At 41.8% G+C, this 24,028-nt stretch overlaps 1 protein-coding gene across 3 annotated transcripts in view; it reads right to left on the bottom strand.

Moving 5' to 3' along the window:
- The window catches only part of ATP6V0A4 (ATPase H+ transporting V0 subunit a4), a 96,109-nt gene that overhangs the window by 55,983 nt on the left and 16,098 nt on the right, over window positions 1-24,028 (bottom strand). The window contains exons 2-10 of one of the 3 annotated variants that reach the window (XM_058724138.1): window positions 18,107-18,201; window positions 17,928-17,993; window positions 17,715-17,833; window positions 14,539-14,672; window positions 13,368-13,446; window positions 12,976-13,070; window positions 5,484-5,609; window positions 4,938-5,032; window positions 2,664-2,790 (exon numbers count right to left, since the gene is read on the bottom strand). In XM_058724138.1, the coding sequence (XP_058580121.1) occupies window positions 2,664-2,790; window positions 4,938-5,032; window positions 5,484-5,609; window positions 12,976-13,070; window positions 13,368-13,446; window positions 14,539-14,655 (639 nt within the window). In that variant the 5' untranslated portion in view covers window positions 14,656-14,672; window positions 17,715-17,833; window positions 17,928-17,993; window positions 18,107-18,201. Of the gene's footprint in view, window positions 1-2,663; window positions 2,791-4,937; window positions 5,033-5,483; window positions 5,610-12,975; window positions 13,071-13,367; window positions 13,447-14,538; window positions 14,673-16,102; window positions 16,336-17,714; window positions 17,834-17,927; window positions 17,994-18,106; window positions 18,202-24,028 lie in introns of those variants that run through there. The other 2 variants (XM_058724137.1, XM_058724139.1) reach the window with 2 other exon arrangements.

Here is a 24,028-nt window from a genome sequence, read left to right as displayed (position 1 = left end):
CTCCTCAGTGACACTGCGGAGCCTGCTTCGGATTCTCTCCCTCCTTGTCTCTCTCTGCCCCTCCTCCGCTTGCACCTCGCCCTCAAAATAAATAAATAAACTTTAAAAAAAAATAAAATAAACCCTCTAAAAAAAAACAGGGCAGAATCTGAGGCCCCACCCCCACCCCACTGTATCAGAATCTGCATTTAACTAGGTACCAGGGTCACTCATGTGCCTGTGCACACTGAAGCTTGGATTGCACTGACTGAACTCAGTTCTTAGCTAAACTTCCAGGAACTGGTAGAGCTGTGTCTTGGAGGTGTTACCAACAATCAGACCTTGAACTGAACTTTTGTAGGTTTTTTTTTTTTTTTTAGAAAAGGGGGCAGATACTGGCACAAAAACAGACACTCAGACCAATGGAAAAGAATAGAGAACCCAGAAATGGACCCACGAACGTATGGCCAACTAATCTTTGACAAAGCAGGAAAGAATATCCAATGGGATAAAGACAGTCTCTTCAGCAAGTGGTGCTGGGAAAACTGGACAGCGACATGCAGAAGAATGAACCTGGACCACTTTCTTACACCAGACACAAAAATAAACTCAAAATGGATGAAAGACCTCCATGTAAGACAGGAAGCCATCAAAATCCTAGAGGAGGAAGCAGGCAACAACCTCTTTGACCTTGGCCGCAGCAACTTCTTACTCAACAGGCCTCCAGAGGCAAGGAAAACAAAAGCAGAAATGAACTATCGGGGCCTCATCAGAATAGAAAGCTTCTGCACAGTGAAGGAAACAATCAGCAAAACTAAAAGGCAACCAACAGACTAGGAGAAGATATTTGCAAACAACATATCAGATGAAGGGTTAGTATCCAAAATCTATAAAGAATTTATCAAACTCAACACCTAAAAAACAAATAATCCAGTGAAGAAATGGGCAAAAGACATGAATAGACACTTCTCCAAAGACAACATCCAGATGGCCAACCGACACATGAAAAAATGCTCAACATCACTCATCATCAGGGAGATACAAATCAAAGCCACAATGAGATATCACCTCACACCTGTCAGAATGGCTAACATTAACAACTCAGGCAACAACAGATGTTGGCGAGGACGCGGAGAAAGAGGATCTCTTTTGCATTGTTGGTGGGAATGCAAGCTGGTGCGGCCACTCTGGAAAACAGAATGGAGGTTCCTCAAAAAATTTAAAATAGAACTACCCTACGACCCAGTAATTGCACTACTAGGCATTTATCCAAGGGATACAGGTGTACTGTTTTGAAGGGACACATGCACCCCCATGTTTATAGAAGCACTATCAACAATAGCCAAAGTATGGAAAGAGCCCAAATGACCATCAACAGATGGATGGATAAAGAAGATGTGGTATATACATATACAAGAGAGTATTACTTGGCAATCAAAAAGAATGAAACTTGCCATTTGCAACCACAAGGATGGAACTGGAGGGTATTATGCTAAGTGAAAGTATTAGTCAGAGAAAGACAAATATCATATGACTTCACTCATATGAGGGCTTCATGGGACAAAACAGATGAACATAAGGGAAGAGAAGCAAAAATAATATAAAAACAGGGAGGGGAACAAAACACAAGAGACTCTTAAATTTAGAGAACAAACAGAGGGTTGCTGGGGGGTTGTGGGAGGGAGGATGCACTAAATGGGTTAAGGGGCATTAAGGAATCTACTCCTGAAATCATTGTTGCACTATATGCTAACTAACTTGAATGTAAACTAAAAAATAAATATAAAAAAGAAAGAAAGAAAGAAATGTTAAAAAAAAAAATAAATACACGTTAAAAAATTTTAAAAATAGAGGCGCCTCAGCTGGTTAAGCATCTGACTTCAGCTCAGGTCACAAACTTGCAGTTTGTGAGTTCAAGCCCCGTGTCAGGCTCTGTGCTGACAGCTGGGAGCCTGGAGCCTGCTTCGGATTCTGTGTCTCTCTCTCTCTCTCTCTCTGCCCCTCCCCTGCTCGTGCTCTGTCTCTCAAAAAAGAATAAATGTAAAAAATAATCAATTAATTAAAAAAAAAGTTTTTAATAAAATATACCATGAATATATATACAATAGAATATTACTCGGTGATCAAAAGAATGGAATCTTGCCATTCGCAACAATGTGAATGGAAGTAAATGTATTATGCTAAGCAAAATAAGTCAGAGAAAGACAAATACATGATTTCACTCATATGTGGAATTTAAGAAACAAAACAGATGAACATAGGGAAAAGGAAGGGAAAATAATATAAAAACAGAGAGGGGAGCAAACCAGAAGAGACTCTGAAATACAGAGAACAAACTGAGGGTAGCTGGAGGGGACCTGGGCGGGGAGATGGGCTAAATGGGTGATGGGCATTAAGGAGGGCACTTGTTGGGATGAGCACTGGGTATTAACATGTGAGTGATCAGTCGTTAAATTCTACTCCTGAAACCATTACTACACTATATGTTAACTAACTTGGATTTAAAATTTTAAAAATAAAAGAAATGAGGAAAAAAAGGGGGTGGGGCAGAGAAAAGAAAGGAAGCAGATATTAGCTTCAAAGAACTACAGACTCACTGTTTCAGAGAAGCCCCACCCCCACCCCCGCAGACCCAAGGCCCCAGGAAGCCGAGGAGAGAGCTCTCTGTAGCCTGGGACACCCACCGTGACGGGATCCTCCAGAGTCACGTCCATCTCACTGAACTTCAGGTAGATGTTCCCTCGGCAGACTCTCCACAGCAGCCTCTCAAAGGAAGCCATCCTCTCCCTGTTGATCACACCGGCCGTGAACCTGGGCAGTCAGACAGAGGCACTGCTGAAGCACGGAAAGCGGGAGGCAGGGAGAAGGCCCCGTAGGACGTGAGGATGTGCCACCAGGAGACAGAGGCCCGCTTCGCCCTGAGCAGGAGGCAACGACTCGGCCCTTGGTGGCAGGCGTAGGGAGGCCACCCTGCATCAGAGCCCCAACCCCACCAAGTCGTGTTTCCTCTCACGTGTTGAGGTTTCCCTAATCACCCCGATACTACGTATTCACTTATTTGCGATTAGAAATACACTAGACCATTTGTTATGGCATCAGAACTAAAGAAAGGAACTATCCCAACTGCTCAACAATGGGCTCTGGGTATTTTTACAAATAATGTACTAAGAATGAAATATACAGGGCGCCTGGGTGGCTCAGTGAGTTAAGCCTCTGACTCTTGATTTCTGCTCAGGTCCTGCCCCTCCGGTGGTGAGACAGAGCCCCAGATCAGGCTCCGTGCTGAATGTGGTGCTTGCTTAGGATGAGCTCACTCATGCGCGCTCTCTCTCTCTCTCTCTCTCTCTCTCTCTCTCTCTCTCTCTCCCTCTCCCTCTGTCCCCCTCCCCTACCCGTTCTCTCTCTCCTCTCTCTCTCTAAATAAACTTTAATTTAAAAAATAGAAGTGTGATCATGGTATCTCCCAAAAAAAAAAAAAGAGGTTAGAGTGGGAGAGAGCCAAAGCATAAGAGACTGTTAAAAAACTGAGAACAAACTGAGGGTTGATGGGGGGTGGGAGGGAGGGCAGGGTGGGTGATGGGTATTGAGGAGGGCACCTTTTGGGATGAGCACTGGGTGTTGTATGGAAACCAATTTGACAGTAAATTTCATATATTAAAAAATTAAAAAAAAATTAAAAAAATAAAAAAATAAAAAAATAAAAAAAATAGAGAAGTGTCAAAAAAATAAAAATAAAAAATAAAAAAATAAAAAATAGAAGTGTAACATGCATACTAATTTACATTCATCTCTACTTTTTTTTTTAATTTTTTTTTAATGTTTATTTATTTTTGAGACAGAGAGAGACAGAGCATGAACGGGGGAGGGGCAGAGAGAGAGGGAGACACAGAATCGGAAGCAGGCTCCAGGCTCTGAGCCATCAGCCCAGAGCCCCACGCGGGGCTCGAACTCACGGACCGTGAGATCGTGACCTGAGCCGAAGTCGGACGCTTAACCGACTGAGCCACCCAGGCGCCCCTCATCTCTACTTTTAAAACCATCCAGGTGTCTAGCTAATTTATGACAGAAACTTTATACTCATTTCAAAATGGTTACTTTCGGCAATCTATTAGTTTAAACCTACGCTGACCCCATATTACCTTCTGATCAAATATTTTCTATACGGATTCATCAATTTGACTTGGACACTGAATGAAATCCCTCCATTTTGAACCACCACACATTTTGGTGGGTATCATCATATCACATTACTGCTCCTTATGGATGAGCTGATCACATAATTACCTCATTTCTTTTTTTTTTTTTTTTTTTTAATTTTTTTTTAATGTTTTTTTATTTATTTTTGGGACAGAGAGAGACAGAGCATGAACGGGGGAGGGGCAGAGAGAGAGGGAGACACAGAATCGGAAACAGGCTCCAGGCTCCGAGCCATCAGCCTAGAGCCTGACGCGGGGCTCGAACTCACGGACCGCGAGATCGTGACCTGGCTGAAGTCGGACGCTCAACCGACTGCGCCACCCAGGCGCCCCAATTACCTCATTTCTAATTGCACTTCAGATGTCAAACTCCAAATCTATTTTATTATCAAAGCAGTATTCCAAAGATAAGGAAGCAGGGAACAGTTGCGAAAACCCATCTAAACAATTCTTGCCATAGTCTTGCCCTTGCGTGTGGGGACAACACAAACATTGTACTCCTCAGGCTCCAGCATGTTAGTTTCACCACTAACTCGAAGTTATCGCTCCACCAATCTGAAAAGGTTACTCTGGGGTTTATTACTGTGTGGAGGCCTTATATTTATTGAAATAGTCATCATTCCAGGGGCTAGTTCGTTCATTCATTCATTCATTCATTCATTCACTCACTCAAACACCCAGGGAAATCCAACACCAACCAGGCACTGAGCTGTGGACCAGAAACCCATCTACATGTAACTTTCAGAGCAGAGAGACACTAACCCCAGCTTTCCGGTCACATATGCAGGCGTAGCTCTCAATTCCAGGAGGCCAGAGGTATCCTCCGTAAAGAAATCGTCAGCTAGGCTGGTTTCGGTCTGAAAGTCAAAGAACCATTTATTTTCTTTTACATGCATTTGGACTACCTTAAAATCTCCCTGCGTCTCAAGGGTTTGCCCATGTTTAATGAAACTTTAATTTTCCACAAAGAGTTAGTAGAATTCAAAAAGTGGAGTGCTCCTTGCCAGATCAAAACCTTCCCCAGTCTTTTACTACCTAAAGCCCAAACCTGTCCAATCTCATGCTTTGTTCTGACTTTTTGTTCTTGGTGTTTAGGGCACGTACTTTTTAATGAGCGCCATGATATTTCTGCCTTTAGTTCACAATGGCACCATGTTCCACCCAGAATACCCTCCCCCTCACTAATGACCTAGCCATGGGACAGAAACACAGTGATTTATGCATACTCCAAAACCAGTCAGTTTTCAAAATGGAAACTTGAGGCCCTGGGGGAAAGGTCCCTTTAATAAATAATCCCCAGATAACAACCTCGAAGAAGTCCTGGGTTTTCTTCAGGAGATGTTTGAGTTCAGTCAGTTCTAGGAAGCTTTTCTTTAAAGCCTGCTGGTTCTGGTTGGCTTCCTGTAATTCTCCTTCCAGTTTTTCTAGAAGAGTCTATGCAGAATGGAAAAAGAAGGTAAAGCAGGCAGAAAGTCCTATGACATTTGCCCTACCTTCACCACTACAAGTAACTAAATATCAAAAAGAATTCAGTGCATCGCAAGGTAGCCTGGAGTTGAGTGGCCCATTCAGTGCAACACAGTATGACCGCAGAGCTACAAGCTAGATCCGTTTTCACCAAACGGGGAGGATTAAAAAAAATTTTTTTTTTTTAACGTTTTTTATTTATTTTTGGGACAGAGAGAGACAGAGCATGAACGGGGGAGGGGCAGAGAGAGAGGGAGACACAGAATCGGAAACAGGCTCCAGGCTCCGAGCCGTCAGCCCAGAGCCTGACGCGGGGCTCGAACTCACGGACCGCGAGATCGTGACCTGGCTGAAGTCGGACGCTCAACCGACTGCGCCACCCAGGCACCCCCAAACGGGGAGGATTAGAAAACACTTTGGGGGGATGGAAATTAGCTTCGGGAAGCCAAGGCATTTCAGCAAAGTATGTGTCTCTCCCCCATTTCAAACACTTAAAAGGGAAGCTAAAGTGAATTTACATGTTGAGAATTCCTTCCGCCTCAAACACACTGTACTCATAAAATACAAGAAGAGAAATCACTAGTTCTGGGTTGGAGTCTGGAGAACCAGGTACGAGCAAGAGAAAAAGGCTACATAGAGAAACGGGAGCACGATAGGCAAGAAGACAAAATCAAAAACTAAGAAACAATCTTCCTTCCAAAATGAGCATACAAAATGAGAAAGTCTCAAGAAGAAATCTTACGATAAGAAAAATCACCAACAAAATCAACAGTCAGAACACAAACTCACACTGGGTGCAATTATTTTTATGGAATAGTCTGAAAAAGAGTTTAAGGTTTTTTTTAGAATGCTCAAAGAGCACCACGTACACACACACACACACCCCTACACACACACACACACACCACTAAATTATTAAATAAGCATGTCCTAAAATGAAAAAACAGGTAAATATAAAAGGGGAACCATTGGACATGTGGGGCGCCTGGGTGGCTGAGTCAGTTAAACATCCAACTCTTGATTTTGGTTCAGGTCATGATTTCACAGTTCATGGGTTCAAGCCCTGAGTCGGGCTCTGTTCTGACAGGTCCGCACTGTCAGTGGGGGAGAGATTCTCTCTCTCCCACTCTCTATGCCCCTCCCCAGCTTGTGCTCACTCTCTCTGTCTCAAAATAAATAAACTTTAAAAACAGGAAATCTTGGAAATGTAAAATATAGGTATTGAAATTCAAAATGTAATAGGTGAGGATCTCTCTGTTGGGCACAATTTGTGAATGCACTACTAAGATTTGGCAAATAATTAAAAAATTTGAAAGCTCAGGGTGCCTGGTTGACTCAGCTGGTTAAGGGCCCAACTTGATTTCAGCCCAGGTCATGATCCCAGAGTGGTAGGATCGAGCCACACATCAGGCTCTGCACTGACCATGGAGCCTACTTAAGATTCTTTGTCTCTCTCGCTCTCTCTCTCTCTCTCTCTCCCTCCCTCTGCCCCTCTCCCTGACTCTCTAAAAAAAAAAAAAAAAATACACACACACACACACACACACACACACACACACACACATATGAAAGCTCATTTCTCACTTATTCAAATGTCCAACAACAATAGAATGGATAAAGTGTGGTACATTCAATACAAGAAACACTGCCCAGCAGTGAAAATGAATTAATTTCAGAAACATGAAACAATATGGTGTCTTAAAAATAAAACGATGTAAGAAAACAGAAAGTTGCAAAAGAATAAACATGATTTCATTTACATAAAACTAAAATGTGCAAAGCTAAATCATATGCTATTTAGAAGACTAAATATGCGATAAAACTCTACAGAAACAAAGAAAAGAAAAATACAAAATTCAGGACAGTGATTATCTCCAAGGGGGGAGGAGTGCAGAGGAGAGTGGAAGGGAGGGGGGGGAGGGGAGGGCACACAGAGGGCTTTAACACCATCACTGTGGTCACCTCTATCTCATTCAGAGTTATGGCACTCAGTGTTTACTGTATCATTATTCTTTATACCTTACACACAGTTTCTAAAAATTCTACTGTATCAATTCAACATTTAACAAAAACAATGGTCAGTGAATCAGCAACCATAATAGATGAAAGTGGATTAAGGTCACCTGTTAAAAGATGGAGAAGATCATGCTAGATATTTTTTTAATCTACCTAAGAGACACCTTTACCAAAGGTCTAATAAATTTTCTATTTATTAGAAAATAAACAATAAAACAAAAATATTCCTGCAAATGTTAGTTCCCCTCCCTCCCAAAAAAAGCATGTTAATATCAGAAAAAAATTGAATTTTTAGTATTTTTTATGATGGAAAATTTCATACACGTTGCAGAGGGAACTCCACCATGGGCCCCACATGCACATCACCCAGTGATAATCACTACCCTAAATTTTGAACACTAACTATAGTGGCAGAAAGTTGGGGGAGAAAACGAAGTTTTTTCTTAACCTCTTCTTAACCATTTGCTCTATACGCTCAATGATTCTATTAAAAATAGTGCTGGGGCCTGCTAGGAATTTACCCAAGGGATACAGGAGTATTAATGCATAGGGGCACTTGTACCCCAATGTTTATAGCAGCACTCTCAACAATAGCCAAATTATGGAAAGAGCCTAAATGTCCATCAACTGATGAATGGATAAAGAAATTGTGGTTTATATACACAATGGAATACTACGTGGCCATGAGAAAGAATGAAATATGGCCCTTTGTAGCAATGTGGATGGAACTGGAGAATGTGATGCTAAGTGAAATAAGCCATACAGAGAAAGACAGATACCATATGGTTTCACTCTTATGTGGATCCTGAGAAACTTAACAGAAACCCATGGGGGAGGGGAAGGAAAAAAAAAAGAGGTTAGAGTGGGAGAGAGCCAAAGCATAAGAGACTCTTAAAAACTGAGAACAAACTGAGGGTTGATGGGGGGAGGGGGGGAGGGAGGGAAGGGTAAGTGATGGGCATTGAGGAGGGCACCTTTTGGGATGAGCACTGGGTGTTTTATGGAAACCAATTTGACAATAAATTTCATATATTAAAAAAAAAAAATAGTGCTGGGGCACCTGGGTGGCTCAGTCACTTGGGCATCCAACTTCGGCTCGGATCATGATCTCACGGTTCATGAGTTTGAGCCCTGTATCAGGCTCTGTGCTGACAGCTCAGAGCCTGGAGCCTGCTTCAGATTCTGTGTCTTCCTCTCTAACTCTCCCCACTCACACTCCGTCTCTCTCTCTCTCTCTCTCTTAATAAGTAATAAACATTTAAAAAAAAAAAAAACCCTTTCTTAAAATAATTCTGCCTTTAAAAATATTTTGGACAACAGCCCATTATTTAAAACATAGTTTACAAAGTGATAGTTAAATGCAAAAAGTAGAAAATTATAATGTAGACAATGGACATGGGGTTACATAAAAATATAGCTGATAAGGATAAAACCTAAAAACTGAGAAGTTATGGCAGTTTCTGCTGAGATGGTGAATTTGTGGGTAGATTTTTTTTCTGAATTAATATTTCCTCTAGGATTGTTATGAAAGCCTCTTTAGAAAATTTGCAAGTCAAGGGCCCAAAGCCACTTGTGTACTCTTGCACAATCTTGAAGGATTCCCCTTCATAGGAATGCTGGAGGAACACTCAACTAACTGCCAGACCATTGAATCAGTCTGTTCCCTTGGTCAATGGTTAGACAAATATTGTTATGTATAAGCTCATGCCATTCTAATTTCATCTTTACAACAAATAATACCCAGGAGGAAAATACCGAGGAAGGGCTGTTGGTACACATTGGACTGTAATCTAACTGGTTACCAGTATAAATGTATGAAAGTGTAGAGTTTCAAAACCAACCAGTGGGCCAATGCCTACCTCCTTTGGAGGCAATGATTTTTGTTTTTTTTAAGTACTATCTGAAACGTACAACCAACTCAATAGCTTCCAAAATATCCAGGCTTTAGTATGGCCAGATCCAAAATATTTTCCAGGGGAGTTGCCAGGCTCGTATCTCTGTTAGAGTATCTTTATTTATACTACTAAAGGCTTCAAAAATTTCAAGAATTTTACATTATCTTTAAAGAAAACAAACAAACAAACCCAGCCAGAGATAAGGCTCAGCTCAGTGAAGCTCCCCTACCTTCCTGCCTCCTTTAATGGGCCCTTCCTTTTCTTAGCATAAAATATCCAATTTTTTTAATCAAGATCTACAGGGCCTTCCAGAATCTGGCTCTGCCTACCTTTTGACATTCTTTCTCACTGCCTCACCCCTCCCTCCTTTCACCACCATCTGCTCTAGAAGCTCCTAATGGACATGGCCATGTTTTGTTTCTCTCTAAGCTACCTCGTGCATGGTGGGCACTCAAAGTTTTATAAAAGGAAGGAGAGAGGGAAAGAAAGGGGTAGTCCCCTCAGTTATAATGTCCTTGGCTAAAGAAAACAGCTGGCTGAGGCACAGCTGATCCCAGAAGCCAATCGAGGAGAGGCCTCAGTCTAGAGTAGATACAAAGCATGAGTCATTTCCCACCAGAAAGATGATTAGTTAACAACACATTGGATCCAGCAATTTCACTTCTGGGTATTTATCCGAAGGAAACAAAATCACTGTCTCGAAAAGATGCCTGCAGTCCCGTGTTCATTGCAGCATCATTTACAAGAGTGAAGACAACCTAACTGTTCATCAACAGATGAACGTATAAAGATGGGGTATATGTGCACAGGGAAATATTACTCAGCCATAATAAGAAGGAAATCCTGCCATAACAATGGCATGGATGGACCTTGAGGGTATACTAAGTAAGATAAATCAGGCAGAGAAAGGCAAATATTTTATGATCTCACTTAAATAGGGAATCTTAAAAAAAAAGAAAGAAACAAAAGAAAAGAAAAGAAAAAAAACAAAAAGTTGAACTCATAGATACAGAGAACAGATTGGTGGTTATGGGGCTTCAGGGTGTGAAATGGGTGAAGGTGGTCTTCCAGCTAAAAGATAAATAAATCCTTAGGCTATAATGTATAGTACAGTGACAATAGTTAAGAAAAGAAGGAAGACAAGACAAGAAAAAGAAGATCCCATTGTGCCAGCAAAAGTCTTGTTCAGTAGCATCATATAGACAAGACTTCACTGCTTCTAAGAACTTTGTGTCCTGGGTGGCTCAGTCAGTTAAGCGTCCGACTTTGGCTCAGGTCATGATCTTGCAGTTGGTGAGTTCAAGCCCCACATCAGGTTCACTGCTTTCAGAGCTGGGCCCACTTCCAATCCTCTGTCCCCCTCTTTCTCCTCCTCCCCTGCTTGTGCTCTCTCAAAAATAAATAAAACATTACATTTGCAACTACCTGGATGGAACTAGAGGGTATTATGCTAAGTGAAATTAGTCAGTCAGAGAAAGACAAATATCATATGACTTCACTCATATGACACTTTAAGATACAAAACAGATGAACATAAGGGAAGAGAAGCAAAAATAATATAAAAACAGGGAGGGGAACAAAACATAAGAGACTCTTAAATATAGAGAACAGAGGCTTGCTGGAGGGATTGTGGGAGGGGGGATGGGCCAAATGGGTTAAGGGGCATTAAGGAATCTACTCCTGAAATCATTATTGCACTACATGCTAACTAACTTGGATGTAAATTAAAAAATAAATAAATTATTTAAAACAAAAAGAAATATAAAGTAAAAAAAAAAAAAATCATCAATGGATCATAGAACAGAGTATTTCCATAGCCTCCAAGTATCCCCACACAAAATATTTAAGTGAACAATGGGAAAATATTAACTTTACATGAGTGCAATCTGATGAATACAACCTTAACCAAGAGATCAAATTTAATGTCACCAATTCTGGGACAAATGGATATCATGTGCCAACTTACATAATGCACTGAGAAGGATGTAGTATCACTGTGTGGTATTCCCGGCAGAAATGCAAAAGTTGAATCTAATCATAAGCATAGAAAATCAGGTAAACCCAAGTTGAGGGACACTCTAGTAAATGGTTAAGACTTCTCAAAATTGTTATGGTTGAGTAAGACAGTAAGACTGAGGACTTGTGGCAGAGAGATAAGAATAAAGTGCAATAACAAATACAATGCATGATACTAGACTGGAGAGGAGAATAGACTATAAAATTTGTCAAATTTTCTGTAAATGACATTGTTGAGACAGTTGGTCACATTTGAACAAGGTCTGTAAATGAGATATATAATAGTATTGTCTCAGTGTTAATGTATTGATTTTGATCACTGTAGTGTGTTTATGCAAAAGGATGTCCTTGTTCTCAAGAAAAGTACTCTAAAGTATTTAGGGGTTAAGGATGTATCTACAGCTTACTCTCAAATAGTTTAGAAAAAACTTATATGCACATTTATCTGTGTGTAGTGTGTATAAGGAGAAGAAAAAGAAAGAAAAAAGAGAGCGAAAGGGAGTGAAAGAGAAAATAAGAGAGAAAAATATGCAAAATATTAACGGTTAAGGTATTTGAGACAAGTATAAACAGGAGTTTCCTGGCCTATTCTTTCAATTTTTTTATAAATTTGTAATTATTTCAAAATAAAATGTATCTCCCCCACAAAAAGTATATGGGTTCTGAATACCAATGGGATAAGTTCCCGGCTCCTTCATTTATTAACTCTATGATGACAGAAATGTTACTTGACATCTGATTCAAATATTTGACCTGTAAATAGGGACAATCATTGACCAATTACAATTACATGTAAAACATACAATATGTTTTGAGCAGTATTTTGGACCTAGGGAATACTCAATAAAAATTATATCTCTCAGATAGATAGATAGATACAACATTAAAAGAGAGAGAGAGAGAATTTATGTCCATCAATGAAACCACTTCTCAAAGTGGGGTGAGCTCCATTCGGGCTGCAGTAGGAGAAAAAAAGAGCTCTCCCCATGATCAGAAGTGACTCTAAAAATTGTACAGTGGGGGTGGGGTGCCTGGGTGGCTCAGTGGGTTAAGCTTCCAACTCTTGGTTTCAGCTCAGGTCATGATATCATGGTTGGCAGGATTGAGCCCCATCTCAGGCTCTGCACTGACAGCATGCAGCCTGCTTGGCATTCTGTCTCTCCCTCTCCTCTGTCCCTCCCCAGCTCACATGCACACACCCACTGTCTGTAAGTAAATAAACATTTAAAATGAAAATAAAAATTTTACAGTGGGATTTTCCTGGGGGATTAACACTGAAAAGTGGACAGTCACATAAATCTGCCCCTACACCTTCTGCAACTGGGTAAAGATCCGTGAGTGGTTTTTTTGAGCTCCTCAGGAGACAGGCTTCGTGACTGTCTTTAGCAAAGTAGAAAAGAACCTACCTCCAGGGTAATCATTTCCCGTGGGAGAGGGGTTGGTGGGGCTTTCTCTGGCAATTGAACTGCGATCTCATTTTGCATCTCATCTTCCAGAAAACCTGTGGGATGAAACCCCACGAGAGAGCCCAAGGTGATTGTGTTTTCTCACCTAAGAAGTAGGCCCAAGCAGACAGGTACCTTTCAGCCAGCCCAGCTACCTGAGTTCCCAGCCACCCCCGCCCCTCGCCCCCCAGGACTGCCATGGCACCAGCAACCCAACCCTAATTTCCCCACTCTGTCTCTAGAATCACCTCAAAAAGTATACAAACAGGTACATGTTTGTTATAATCTAGTTCTGCAAACCATTTACCTCCCAACCAGGTGACACTTAGACAGTAAACAGAAAACTGGCTTACGGAGAATTCTCTCCAGCGACTCACACCTTCTGACTTCATTCACAAATTTTCTTTGGAAGCTGTTCACATTCACATTTAACTAGAGTAGGGGGAAACCAGAAGCCACACATTAGTAGCAACAGATGCCAATGTATTCCCTTTGGTTATTATTATTATTAATGCTGGGGAATTATTATTAGTATTAGTATTAGTATTATTAGTATTATTATTATTATCAATTCTGGGGAAGGTTGCCGGAACCATCTTCAGAATAGATACTTCCATGCATGAGACAGGTAAGTTACAGGCAAAACACACCTTGATGTTCTTATATGCAATCTCCCAAATGCCTCAGCTCTGGTCTTCCTACACTTAGAAAGTCCTCCCACAGTTAAGGTTTCCTTGCTTTTAGTTGGATTTACATCCAAATGAGCCTTGAAATCCTCAGTGGAGTCATGAATACGACAGGATCTTGAAATTGCATAGCTCCGTGCAATGTTATCACAATCATCAACAAAAATTCAGTGTCCTAGTGATGGTGACCCTCAGCTCAGCCCAACAAATGTTATTAAGGAACTGCCTCACATGAGGTCCTGTACTAGAAACTAAGAACACATAGAACAAGACAAGATCCTTCCCTGCAGGAGCTTAGTTTTGATTGTGATCTTGGTGAGGAAGTAAAGGAGTAAAGAACGTTGTTCAAAAAAGCTTGGTAAGGATCCAAACCACCTCTGAGAAATGATACCCCAACATCACACTCAAGACTGTCTAGCCCTAGAATGTCACTCTAGGGAGACTGTGCACTTTGTCCTCAGACCAGCTAGTTAGGAACAATTGGTTTCTGTCTTCGGAACAAGGTTTGGTAGTCCACATGCCCATTGGAGACCTCTAATTCTTTGAAGGTACTACGTAGGAAATAAAGTATAATGCCATCTAACATGTAGTGACTGCATTAGAGCCTCAAAACATTCCTATAGAAGAGATACATCTAGAGGAAAGGAGAACATGTTTGCAAGTCACTTCTCAACGTTATCACAAACCTTAGCCAGAACAACTAGAACCACGTGGAATTCCATCTATCCCAGCTCAGGGCTCTACTCCCTGAACTTAGTTCACTACCAAGAAGTTGGTGTGAAAGAGATGTCTACACCCACCCCACCTTCCTCTTGTCTCCCAAGAATGTGGCACCTACATCTTTGAACTGAACCAGTCCAAGCTCCCCAAGCTCAGCCACACAGCAATATGCAGCCTCCACCTGGAGAAACAGCTGGGACAAACACATCTCCTCACTGCGAAACACGGACGCCATCTTGACACAGCCTTGGTCTGCAGGAGACAAAGACATCGGAGGGAATAAGAGTATAGAAGCCTTAGGATGAAAACTGGCTTTAGTTGCATTATATTAATATCCGACAGGGGAAAAACATCCAACAGGAATGACTCTTAATTCTAAAAATATAAACAAAAACAAGATAGCACTTTTCACCACCTATCGGACTGGCAAGAGATTAAAAAATATGAGTAAAGACCCATGTTGTGGACGGTATGAGAGAGCAGGCATCTTCATACACTGTACTTTAGTCTTGGAAGTGTACATTTGGACAGTTTTTTTCAGAGAGCAATTTGTCAGTGTCTATCAAATTTTATAGCACTCATATCCATGACCCAGGATTTCCACTGCTATTCATCTGGACAAACTTGGAGATGTATGGGAAAATGTATGCACAACGATGTTCCTGATAACATTGTATATCATAATTATAATAAATGGATCTAAACCAGATATCCATCAACAGGACAGTGATTAAGCTGACTCACAGAACCCTGTGCAGTCAGCCAGAATGAAATAAATCTGTATGTATGTCCTCTGTATGGAAAAAGGGTATTCATGTAGAACCCACTCCCATCAAAGGCCCTCTGGACTGCTCTAACACTGCCAAGCCAAATCAATTTCCCCAAAGACCAACCTTCTGGAATAACTATCACACCTCCAGAATGGGCCCCTTTTTCTCATTTCATTTTATAATATATACAGTAGCTGCTGTTTGACAGACACCGGGGTTATCCCTTCTCTGCTTTAATTATTCTTTTATCTCTATTTCTCATAGAATCAAGTCTAAAACCCTTGATTTGGCCAACAAAACGGCTGTATATCTGGCCTTTGCCTTCCCCTCCAGCTTCATTGCCCTTCACACTGCTCTCTGGACACACAATGTCTCCCGGAGCTCCCTCCTACCTCAGGACCTTTGTCCATGCATTCCCCTAGACTTGGAACCTCACTTTCTTCCTCCCCAAGTCCCCCTGGTTTCCATGCACCCAACACAATCCTGTCATTGGAGCCTCAGTGCAAAGATCCTCTTCTACCCTAAGCCCTTTCAGACCACCACCACCACGTGAAACCAGTACTCCCAGAAGATAAATCATCGGCAACTACTTGTTTCACGTTTGTGTTGCCCACTAACCAGTAAATTCCATGAGGTGAGAACTATGTCATGTTTTCCATTCTATCACCAGTATAGCTCAGCCACAAAGCAGGTTCTCAAAAGTTACTGCCCAATTTATTGACTAGAGACCAAACATCATCCCTCCCTCCAGAATGCATCGCCTGATGCTGCATTTTTTGCCTTTTGACACCTAGATGAATCAAAACTTTTCATACTACCCTCTCTGATAAATAAAGGAATGTTTCCGTAGAAGAGAGACACAAGACATTAGCATCAAGCAGACCAAGAACACAGTGTAAAGGGCCTTCTTACCCCGGCTTTGTCCCAGCAGGCTCTAGACAGGGATCCGCAGCAGGGCGGGGGCTACAGCTCTCTGGTACTCCCTCGGCCCAACCCCCCTAGCAGGGATCCCCCAGAGGCAGCTGTGTTTGGTCAGGGCCTGTGAGTGACAGGCCTGGGACCAGGATTCCTCCGGTAGCTTCCCTAAGGCAAAGAGCCCCTCCCGGTGCTTCTCCTCCCTAGGTGCCTACAGAGCCCAGAGGCAGCTCTGTTGTATCAACACCTGCCTGGGAGTGAGGAGAACCTGCCTCACCGGCCAGCCCTGCTCAAACCCCCTCCCTCCCCCAGCCACCTGAGCCCAGGGCCACGACCTTGGAGCCCCACCAGGAAGCAGTGGCTTTCTCCTGTAAGAAAAGTAACTCACCCCTCGGTGAGCAGAGTTTTGGGAAAGGTTTCTAGAGGACTTAGAAGGGCCCTAGAGACAACCTTCCAGTGCATCTACTAAGCACATCAAACACTCCTTCTTGTCACTGTAAAATGAAATCGTTTGGGACATGAAAAACAAATCATGCCCACTATCTTATCAACAACTATCTTCAAAAACACTTCACTTACAACAGAGAACAGACAGATAAACACTCAATAGCTAAGATTCGGTTTCCAGTGTGGCCCAGGTAAAGAGACAGGGCCAGACATGACTATTTACCCTTTGACCGAGAATTACTGTCCTGATCAACTTATTTGGTGGAGGGGGCCGAGGAGCAGAGGAGTAAAGCAATTACACCGCGTCTCCTGGTTGGGGGTCCTCTGCAGTGGCCACCTTCGTTCACAATAATGAGCTTGGCAAAGCAGCTTTCCTGGGGGGGGGGGGGGGGGTTGCAGATCCCTTCATGCACCCACCTGGGGTGAGTGGCACATGTACCCTAGAATAAGAAGGGTGTTTTGTTGTTGTTGTTACTTTTTAGAGTGGAAAAATTAAAGCAACCGCAAAAGTACAGAGGCCAATATAAGGCACCCCCATATTCACACTGCTCAGCGTCAACTGGTGAATTTTGTATCATCAGTTCTTTCACCCACTTCTCCTACCCACCCCAGGCTACGTTGAAGCTAATCCCACACATATTTCTTCTTTCAAAATATTTCAGTATGTATCTCTAAAAGATACATTTTCATATACGTATATTATATTATATATATTATAATATATATTATATATTATGTATTATATATTTTATATAATACATATGTAACCTAAAAGATACATTTTCATTGACATATATTATATTATATATATTATAATATATATTATATATTATATAATATACATAATACATATGTAACCTAAAAGATACATTTTCATATACATATATTATATATTATATAATAATATAATATATATATATATAATACATATGTAACCTAAAAGATACATATTCATATATATTACATATATAATACACACATATGTAATACCATGGTCACACTTAAAATTCAAAAGTAATTCAACAGTAATCAAATATCCTGTCAATATTCAAATGGCCCAGGTTGTCTGAGGTCTTTTTAGTAAGCACCTCAGGTGATGCTTGTGCGTCATCAAATTAGAACTATTGCTTTTGAGAACACAGGGTGGAAAATCTAACTTTACCTTGGGAGGCAGCAGGGTGAATGCAGGCAGTTTGGGAAGATCAGCTGAGAAGGGGCAGCTTGAACCTGGGGGAGCGGAGGCCAGGGTCCCTGGGGGGAGCAGGTGGCCTGTAACGAGGCCTGTAGGAAAAGCAATGCTCGGGTTTCTTCAGACACAGAGGTTGGCCAGAGCCACCCACCCCAACATGGCAGAATCACTCGAGCCCAGCCTCACCTGGTCAGACTTCTCAAGGCTGAACTCAGGACCCACAAAGCAGAGCAGAAGGATTAGAACTGGCAACTGCAAAGAGAATGACCGACACTGATTCCGTCTCTCTTGCCAGATGAACTCGAGGCAAGAGGAGCCCCTGCCTCGACTGGTGCCTCCCTCCTCATGCCCCTTCCGCTGCCTACCTCCCATTCTGCTCTTCAGCCCAGGTGGGGTTTGCTGGGTCCCCCGGGCAGTGGGTGGTGCAGACGTCCTCAAATGTCCCGGTGCCCAGGAATCACTGAGGAAAAATATAGACGAAAAGCACACCTTGATGGTTAAGACCAGAGTTTACAACCAAACGACCCGAGCCACGATCCCAGCTCTGCCATTGACCCTGGGGAAGCTTATTTAACCCCAGGTTCCCAGTATCCTCATCTGCAAAGTATAACAGAATATTAATTATTTTGAATGGAGAAGGAGAGGAGGGAGAATGCATTTCAAGGTTTGCTTCTTTTTTTCCCTCCTAAAGCCCTAAGTGGAAAATGCAGAAGGACAACACACTCACAGGACACTGGCAGGACAATAAATTAATACAATCTGTCTGAAAGGCCATGTGTATATCCTTTGACCCAGCAACCCCACTCTAGGCAGTTCATCCTACGAAAAAATTTGGAAGTTGTATACGGAAATTTAACCACAATAATGTCTATTGCAGCATTATGTGTAATAGGTGTGTAACCATAAATGACCTGAATTCTTGCATCCATTCAATACATCTTTATTAAGAGTCTACTATGTGGCTCCTTCTGTTCGGGGCTGGGGGGGGCGGGGTGGGGGTAGGGCAGTGAGTAAGAGACAAGAGTGCTTGCCCTCACGAAGCTTCTTGTCCACGGGGCAAGAGACAAACAGTAAACGAGTAATAAGTTAGCCAGATATCACAGATTATAAAAAGTGCTATTATAGAAAGATAGGCTTTAGAGAAAGGAAGAGAGACTACTTTACATAAGCAGATAAGGCCATTTAGGCTGAGGCGTGGAAGATTTAAATGAGTCAGTCTTGCAAAAAAAAGTGGGGTGGGGGGGGTGGGAGTCGGGGGGGTGGCAGGAGGTATTCCAGGCAACAGAAACAGCCATTCAAGAGCAGGGAGGTGTAGGTAACTTCATCCCCACAGCTGAATGCTTACTCTGCGCTGGGTATCGTTCCTGCACTTTAGAGTACCTCAAATTACATAACATGGGCCAATCTATTTAATCGTTTCAATAACCCTAGGAGGCGGACAGTATTCTTATTCTCAAGTCACATATGAGGAAATAGAGGCGCAAAAAGGCCAAGAAAGTGGCCCAAGGTCACACAGTCACTCAGGACAGGTCATCTAACACCAAAGTCCCTGTTTACAACTACGCGTGATATTGTTTCATAGTCCAAGAAGGCGCAACACGTTCAAGAAACAGAAAGGAGGCCAATGTGGCTGGGGCATGAGAGGGGTGGGGAGAGGGAGTATAAAGCACGTCAGAGTGGAAACAGGGAGCCACGGAAGTTCTGATGGGCCGATAGGAAATTTGGATTTTGTTCTTTCGCTTTTTTTAGGAACTTTTGATTTTATATATTTTGATTATGATTAGGAAATTTTGATTTTATATATTTTGATTATGATTTATATATATTTTATTTTTTACAATCATACCAGGAAGCCCTTGGAAATTGTGAAGCAGAGAAATGACATTACTTAACTGATTCACATTAAAAAAAAATTTTTTTTAACATTTATTTCTTTTTGAGAGAGAGAGTGCGAGAGAGAGAGAGCGCACGCAAGTGCATGTGCGTGGGAGGGGCAGAGAGAGGGAGACAGAGGATCTGTATGCGAGCATACAGCCCAATGTGGGCTCGAACCATGAACCGTAAAATCGTGACCTCGGCCGAAATCAAGTCAGCCATTTAACCAACGGAGCTACCCAGCCGCCCCAAGTGATTGACATTTTTGAAAAATTACTTTGATTCTGCTTCTGGAAAGATGGAGTGGAAATACTTTTTCTTCCCAATAACTAAAAGCGAAAACCCGGAACATTATACGTACAAGAAATATTAGAAGACTCTGAAAGGTAGAGAGAAGACAGACCTTCTAGGAACCTCAGGGCGTGAGGAATGACAGAGGCAAGTTCTCTGGGGTTTCTTTTGCCTGTTATGTTCTAGGCATGGTGCTGCAGAAGCCAGCAAGATAGGCAGATAGAAAAAAAATCCCCAATACAGCCTGCTCTCTCAGCCAAGGCATCAGGAAAGAGGCAGCCTAGTAAGAAAGAAGACTTTGAGATAGTAATCACTCTAATCCAGCCAAACACCACAGAAAACACTGTGATTCTATGCCCACCCATGTCAGCAAAGCCCAAGTGGGGAGAGCCCAGTCTTCTACCTTCCCCCACGTGCACCAAAGTGACACCCTCCAGTATCGTGTCAGAGAAGGCCAAGTGCGGAGTCTGAACTCCCAGACTCACCCTGTGGTAATAAGACACCCTTTGTTAACCTCACTGGGTGATGTCAGAGGAGATCTAATAGGAACTTTCCCCAATTGCCATTGGCAATGAGGCCACCCCCTCATTGAGGCCATGTGGGGACCAGTAACCAGGCATTCCTCTCCTCCCAACCAGGGTCTTATCAGCAGAGGTATAATGAATAGAAAAATAAAGTAGGAGAAACCACTCTAGTTAATTTCAAGACTTACCATACAGCTACACTAATCAAGATTGTGGTGCCGGGGGAAAGACAGACAAATAGGTGAATGCAAGAAAATAGAGAATCCAGAAATAGACCAACACAAGTCAGGCCAACTGATTTTTGACAAAAGTGGAAAGCATTTCAGTAGAGGAAAGATCACCTTCTCAGCAAATGGTGCTAGAGCAAATGGACATCCACAGGCCAAAAATGGAATGAAGACCTAACAACCTTCACGCCCTTGACAAAAATTAACTCAAAATGGATCAGGGATAAATTTCAAATGTAAAACTAGAAAATTTTGAGCAGAAACATAGTAGAGCATTTTCAGAACCGAGGGTTTGGTGAAGAGTTCCTATAATAAGACACATAAATTGCTATCCACAAGAGAAGTAAAAAAAAATTAATTCAAAAATTTGCTGTGCAAAAGATTCTAGAAAAAAGGATAAAAAGACAAGCTCAAGACTGGAAGAAAATATACGCAAGTCACGTATCTGATAAAGGACTCATACCTAGAATTTATCAAGTTTTCAAACTTCAACAAAATATCAAACAATCCAATTGGAAAAATGGGCCAAAGCCATACGACATTTTACCTAAAAAGATGTACAGATGGCCACTAAGCACAGGAAGAGACGTTCAACATTATTAGCCATTAGGGAAATACAAATTAAAACCACCATGAAATATCAGTATATACCTATCAGAACAATGACAAATAATAAATAGTGACAATTCCAAACACTGGCAAAAATGTGGACAGACTGGATGTGTCATGTATTGCCAGTGGAAATGTAAAATGGTACACTCTGGAAAACTGTTTGGCAGTTTTAAAAAAAAAATATTTGTTTTTAGTGTTTACTTATTTTTGCGACACTGAGACAGAGCATGAGATTGGGAGAGGGAGAGGGAGAGGGAGACAGAATCTGAAACAGGCTCCAGGCTCTGAGCTGCCAGCACAGAGCCTGACACAGGGCTCAAACCCACAAGCCACAAGATCATGACCTGAGCCAAAGTCAGATGCTTAACCGACTGAGCCACCCAGGAGCCCCTGTTTGGCAGCTTTTTAAAAAAAACTAAATATGCACTCTCCTTAGGACCCAGCAATCACACTCATGCTATTTATCCCAGAGAATGGAACTTATGTTCACCCCTAAAAAAGCTATACATCAATCATAGCAGTTTCATTTGTAATAGCCCAGAACTGGAAACAACCAAAATATCCTGCTTATGGTATATTCATACCTGAGAATACCACTCATCACTAAAAGCAATAACTATTGATAAACCCAACAAACTGGATAGATCTCAAGGTGATTAAGTGAAAAAAAAAAAACCAATCTGAAAAAGTCATGCACTATATGATTCCAGTTAGACAACATTCTCTAAATGACAAAAATTATAGAGATGGAGAAGAATTTACTGGTTGTTAGGCATTAGGAATGGTCATGGTGGTGGTGTATGTGTGTGTCTATGAGGGAGCAACATGAGGAAAATCTTCACGGTGACAGAACAGTTCTAGAGCTTGACTATGGTGCTGGAAATGTGAATCTATACACGTGATAAAATGACACAGAACCATATACAGGCTTTCTATCATTGTCAATTTCCCCATGTAAATAACCAATGGGGAAAACTGCTTGAAGGGCACACAAGACCTCCCTGTACTATTTGCAACTTTCTGTAAAATCTGTAATTATTTCAAAATAAAAGGTTAAAAAAAAAAGATTTCAGAAAGAGCAAAGAAGAATTGTGCTTAGCTGGCATTATACAGTGGAGAGAGGACAGAGACAAATCTCTGGAGATGTGTGTTCTAAATCAAAGTAGCCCGGTGGGGGGGGGGGGGGGGTTGAGTGGCCCCAGGGAAGGCAGCTACCCATCAGGAGACTCAGTTCCTTCACTGAATCTGGACTGACTCAGTTCCTTCACTGGAAAAGGATCCTAAGCCAGATTGGTGGTTTTCAAACTGGTGCACAGAACCCTGGAGATTTTGCGAACCCTCTTCAGGGGCCGCTTTGAGGAAGAAGTAAAAGATCAAGACGGTTAAGCGAACTCTGACACATCTCTGTGATAGAATATAGTGCGGCTATTAAAATAGCATGAAAAGCATTCTACAGACAAGGAAACAGGTTCTTGGAACGCTGTTGATAAAAAGTATTTTATGAAACAGTATCATTGACTTTCTTCAACATATATAATCAATACAGGAAAGATGTGGAAGGAACTATACTGAGATCATCATGGTGGATAGGATTTGGATTTAGATTTATGTGTTTTGTCCTTTTCTTTATTCCCTGATATTTCCATAACGAACACATAAAGCTCATATATTACAGGTCTTCAACTTTGGGGCCAGAAGGCTTTTGGATTTCAGAATGTCGTCTATTTTAGAAAGTTAAGCCAGGTATATACTATATGTTATATAACACCACATGGGCCCTGGGGGCAGCACGCTGTAATCAAAGCATGTTAATCCTTCTGTACTTAAATATATACATCCTCACTATGAAGAATCAATAAAAATTACACATGCCTCACGTTAAATCAGGTCAGACTGTGCTGCCACGTGCATAAAAACATCTTTGTTTTCAGAGCTTTATGGATTTCTGGAGAGCAGATCACAGATTATGGACCATAAAGACAAAAACAGTACAAGAAACTGCTTTGAGGGGAAACTTTAAGCCCTCGGTGATGCAATGTTACAAAACAAAATGTCAACTTGAGCGGGCCTCATATTCACAGCTGTGTAAGTAATAAAATGGACCTGGACCTGGAGACTGATCAGACAAAAGAAGAGAGGGAAGGTAACAGTTACGAGAGTAAGGATAGAAACGGCACCGATTTCATTTCCATGGAGCATTACTGGTGCTCGCTGAGTGCCTCTCAGAGGCCAGCACAACAGCAAGCATCTACAGATGCTCATGAAGCATGTCTTGATGCTTACTCATCCAGGGCTTATTTATGGGGCACCCCCAGTGCGTCAGGCCCTGTTTTAGGCTCTGCAGACACAGCAGGAAACACAACCAAGTTGCTGCCTTTTTTTTATTATTATTATTTTTTTTAATGTTTATGTATTTCTGAGAGAGAGACAGAATGCGAGTGGGTTGGGGCAAAGAGGGAGGCACAGAATCCGAAGCAGGCTCCAGGCTCCTAGCTGTCAGCACAGAGCCCAAAATGGGGCTAGAACCCACGAGCTGTGAGATCATGAGGTGAGCTGAATTCAGACACTCAACTGACTGAGCCACCCAAGCGCCCCAAAGTCACGGCTTTTATGGAGCTTACGTTTTAGTGGAGATGGGAGAGACCAAAAAGAAACAAGTATTCAATTCAAAAGATAATGTCAAACGCCAATAAACTGAGAAGAGCAGCGTGAGCATATTATTTGGAGATTTAAAAAAAAATTTTTTTAATGTTTATAT

The sequence above is a fragment of the Neofelis nebulosa genome, chromosome 4 (genome assembly GCF_028018385.1).
Source record: "Neofelis nebulosa isolate mNeoNeb1 chromosome 4, mNeoNeb1.pri, whole genome shotgun sequence".
Taxonomy (NCBI): domain Eukaryota; kingdom Metazoa; phylum Chordata; class Mammalia; order Carnivora; family Felidae; genus Neofelis; species Neofelis nebulosa.
This window is presented reverse-complemented; position numbering and strand designations above follow the sequence as displayed.